Here is a 4,857-nt window from a genome sequence, read left to right on the forward strand (position 1 = left end):
TTTTCACCCCTTTGCATTGCTGGGGCAGCACCAACGGAGGGGACAGGGTGGGAATATGGGCCAGAGTCTCTTGCCAGGACTCCTGTGTGTCAGACTCTCCTTCACAGACACAGCTGTGCTCCACATCCGGGGCATTACGGCTAGATGGGGGTGCACTCCGTAGGTGTGCTGAATGCAGAGCCATCAACCGACGTGGAGGGGGTGGGCTGCCTGAATGTCCTCTCCTAGGGTTCCTGTGTTAATCATGTCTCTGACGTGACTCAGTCACTAGCACCTGCCTGAGGATGTAGGGGAAGGATGCGTGACTGTGCCTCATGAAAAGCCCTGAACACAGCTGGTGCAGCCCTCATGGATCACACAGCACCCAGAGCGCTCAGGAAGGGCCAGGACTGTGACTGCAGAACAGCTCTGCAGCTTTTTTCATGGCCCGTGAATGTTTAACCAGAGATGGGACAGTGACAGGCCAGGTGCAATGGGAAACAACGTCCACATCCCTTCTCTTTATTGACTGTACAAGAGGAATTCTGAGGTCAGAACAGCCACCAATGTGGCAATTTATGGGCCAACATCCCACCGGTCCCCTGGCTCCCAACGAACACAGTCACTTTGAAAATGCTGCTGCCTGTCTTGGTCTCCTTCCCCTAGTGCGCTTTCCTCCCTCACCAGCCTGTCTCCAATTGCTCCAGGTATTAGACCCCGTCTGAACCTCTCTCTACAGAGTGGAGATCAATAGCTCATGTAGTCTTGGAAGTAAGGCTCCAGGATGGAATAGGTGGACTCTGTTCATTGTCTCCCTTGACAGCAGCGCTGCAGCTGGTTCATGAACTGACCCTTCACTTGACGAATGCCCTGATTATCCCCGCACGCAGATGTCTGCATTTCACGCTGTACACGATTGGATTAATCAGGGGTGGGACCAGCAGGGAGATGTATCCCAGGACAATCTGAAGCAAGGGAGAAGAGCCCTTCCCAAATCTGTGTAACACAGACAAGCCAATTTCTGGAGTGTAGAAGAGCAGGACGGCGCAGAGATGGGAGACGCAGGTGTTCAGGGCCCTGAGGCACTCCGCCTGGGACGCAATGCTCAGCACTGTTTTGAGGATCATCACATAAGAGAGAAATATGAACAGCGAGTCCAACCCCACCGTTAAGAGTGTAATAAACAAGCCGTAGATGCTGTTCACTGTGATATCTGAACAAGCCATCTTCATGACCTCTTGGTGCAGGCAGTAGGAATGGGAGAGGACATTGTCTTGACAGTATTGGAACCGTTTCAGTAGAAACGGGAGTGGGAATATTACAGCCACACCTCTTAGCACAAACACCAGTCCTATATTGGCTATTCTCGGCAGCGTTAAGATGGAAGCATATCTCAGTGGGTTACAGATCGCGATGAAGCGGTCAAAGGCCATCAACAAGAGCACCGAGGATTCAATGAATTGAAGCGAGTGTATGAAGAACAGCTGGGCAAAACAGGCTTCGAAGCTGATCTCCCTAGAGTTAAACAAGTATATGCCCAGTATCGTCGGCATGGTAGATATCGATATTCCAAGGTCTGTGACGGCCAACATGGAAAGGAAAATGTACATGGGCTCATGAAGCCTTGAATCTATTTTTATAATGAAGAGAATGACTGAATTTCCTACTATCGAAATAACATACATTAAGCAGAAGGGGATAGAGATCCAAAGATGGACGTCTTCCTGCCCAGGTATCCCGGTGAGAAGGAACACTGCAGAGTTGTATTTGGTGTCATTGACAGCTGACATAATGTACTGGGCAGGTCCAAGGAATTTTTTTACTTTCCTTCCTGAAAAGAAAAAAGAACAGGAGACTAGGTTATATTTAACGAGACATCGTACTGCTCTCGGTGCAAATCTAGAGACACCCGGGAGCTTAAGACAGAGAAGCAAAAATATAGTCTTGGATTTATAGCACCGAGAGAAAGATAGGCACTGCCAGACTGGATCAGACCTGTAGTCCATATAGCCCGGTATCCAGTGACCAGTACCAGATGCTGCAGAGGAAGGTGGAAGAAGCCCTGCAATAGGCAGCTATGAGATAACCTGCTCCCAGGGAAAATTCCCCTCCCCCTCGAGAGCCAATAATTAGACATATTTTGTGCTGTAAATCAGGAAGGCATTGAGCCCTTCCAAGACTTTTTAAAAAAAACCTTCACTACTGTAATTCAATATTCTGGTAACCCATATATGCCTACAGTCCCTCTTTGAATCCTGCTAAGCTCTTGTCGGCATTGGTATCTTGTGGCTGTGAATTCCACAGCCTACTTGAGTGCTGTTTGAATTTACAGTTGAGACCTTCCCAAGACACTCCTTCTGGCCCTCCACTTCCGAGTGTTTCCCATTTTATCATGACATCTGTGTAAACACATGGTGAGAGCAGGGTGAAAGCTGACATTGTATTCATCTGTCCTGCACTGAAGCTATTTATAAACATATTTCAATGCCTCATTATATATATATAAAATTGTCTGCACTCCTGAGTGTTCAAATTATGCCACTGCCTATTTGCAGTACATGGGACAAATTTTTAGGGTCAGGTTTTTAATCCAGTAACATTGACTTCAAAAATATCACTCCAGATTTACATGTGTAAATTCAATCAGAACCGATCTCTATTAACTTTCCCTTACCAGATGCTCCCAGTTGTACACTCTGACCCACAAAAACCCTTCCAAGAGAAGCTGAAGTGCTTTGAATGGCCAATATTGACTGAATCCAGAGAGTTCAATCATCCCACAGGCTTCTTTTCATCCTCACAGGACCTACGTCCTCTTCCCATGCAGTGGTCTGTAGATATCTCGCAAGTTATAAGTGAAAACAGAGTTACTTCAGCTGGGCAGGGGAGATGTTGCCATCACAAATGGGTATTCAAATTGGTGAATACTGCAAACACTGGTGTTGCACTAATATACAGCTAAGTGTGCAAGTTACTTCAGCCATGCTCATGTAAGAGGTGATGGTCGTAAATGACTTACAACCACTATAACACTCCCCTTTCCTGCACCTCAGCTCTACTCTTTGCTGAAACTTTGACCAGCGGTTCTGGTCTCTCAGGACTTTTTGGAAAGTCTTGCACAAGTATTGCAGAGGTATTGTGTGCATGACCCTAAATGTAAATGTTAGAAAATAGCACAAACCTATTGCAAACCGTTTGTAGAGTATTTCTGAAATACTTTCTAAAGCTAAAACCATTAATTAGTAAACTTACTAATGTTCCTTCCTGTAGATATTCCAACAACTCTGCTGTTAGATTTTGATATATATGCATGTCATGAAAGTTTGGTCTGTAATATTTAAATTACAATGAAGAGTTTTGGCATAGCTTATACACATCTGTTCTCTAGCATACATGTCAACCCATTCTTTCTCCTCTGATCTTCTTTCAGAGATTTCTCAGGTTAGAGTGGGTCTTAAAATGTAGCATCTGCCATCTGGATTTCTTCAGAACCTGAAAAGATCTCAGTGTCTCAGCCCCAGTCAATCATTTGTCAGCAAACAAAAGTCTAGTAGCTCCTCTCTCCCTGGGTTTAAACCTGTCCGGTTCTCCTCAGGTTCTGTTCTGAAGGACTGTAGTCTATATCTGGAGTGATAACAAGTATATAAAATATTCATTCCCTGAGCTCTCACTCTCTAGTACATAGTAACGCCTGCACCTGTTATTCAGGTATGATGAGTGTTTGCATGAAGTAAGTGGATTTCAAAGTCAAATGCGTGAGTATTCATGGAAATGGAACTGCATTTCACACAGGAAAGTAGTCTATTGTTCTCTCTCTCTCTCTCTCTGCCTGTCTATGTCCTGTGTGCATAAAATACGTAGCACCTGGGAGCGGCATTGTGACAGACATGGAGCTGAGCTGCCATAATTAATGTGTGTGTTAACCCCAGTTCTTAGGATGTTTCCTGTAGAGCTATATTGGGTTAACTATTGGGATGTTTATGCCATGGCTATATTGGTTTAACCCAGTCTGGTTCTTCTTAGTTTAATCGCAGGCTGCTGGAAAACAAGCAGGAAGAGAAGCAACAGCTCAAGAAAAGCCATCACTCAGTCAGCACTTCAGGGATTTTGAGAGACAATACCAGAGCTACAAGCTGGGAAGAACCTATTTCCAGGCTACAGCCATGTTACGGAAATTGTTTTGCCAGGGCTGGGAGTCTGTTCAGAGATGGGGCAACTATTTCTGAGAAGCTCTTCAGATTGACAGACACAGACACCTCTGGGAAGTCTGACGGCCTTCGGCCTGCCTGGGTCCCTGTCAAAGTGGGAGATGTGTACAGACTGTTGGCTGAAAACTCTCTTATTCTCCCATGTTAGTCTTTTTTCCTGCTGTTCAGATTAAACAGTATTTTGGTTCAAGAAGTCTGACTGGTCACTCGTCTCACCACTGCTCACAGACTCCCAGAGAGAAGTACCACAGGTGCCAAACACTCTTGGACACATAGTGTGCTGTAGCACAGGGTGGGAGGGTGGGAGGATCACGGGATTCCACCCCAGGAGAGGGCAGGGTGCAAGACCTCACATCTGAAATTCAGAGACAAAAGAGGGGGCAGAGATGCCAGTAGCTCTGTAACTCTGAGGGGTCTCTACAGGGAAAAAATTCTTGAGCCCTCAGCCAGTCAGGAAACAGAAATATGCCCTATTGTACCTGTTACCATAGAGCAACACAGTTCTGAATTCCTGCGTTCACAATCAAGCCAGAGAACAAAACCTTAGAAAATTTATTTGCTGATTAAATTTCCAGAAGCAAATAAACCTGAGGTGATTTGGGAACTAGTCATTAATATTCCGTGGGGTCTCCTATCGCTCAGCCCCTGGCAGGATCGGGCCCAGAGCACA

At 45.7% G+C, this 4,857-nt stretch overlaps 1 protein-coding gene across 1 annotated transcript; it reads right to left on the bottom strand.

The window, feature by feature from the left end:
- Window positions 1-833: 833 nt before the first annotated feature.
- LOC112125637 (olfactory receptor 51G2-like) lies at window positions 834-1,769 on the bottom strand. Its single transcript, XM_024224026.2, has one exon. The coding sequence runs from the start codon at window positions 1,767-1,769 to the stop codon at window positions 834-836; it is 936 nt and encodes a 311-aa protein (XP_024079794.2).
- Window positions 1,770-4,857: the final 3,088 nt, after the last annotated feature.

This window comes from Terrapene carolina, unplaced genomic scaffold (assembly GCF_002925995.2).
Source record: "Terrapene carolina triunguis isolate 2854851 unplaced genomic scaffold, T_m_triunguis-2.0 Scaffold511, whole genome shotgun sequence".
NCBI lineage: Eukaryota > Metazoa > Chordata > Testudines > Emydidae > Terrapene > Terrapene triunguis.

Coding starts and splice junctions, on each gene's coding strand:
- LOC112125637 (XM_024224026.2), bottom strand. CDS start 1,769: ATGTCAGCTGTCAATGACACCAAATACAACTCTGCAGTGTTCCTTCTC.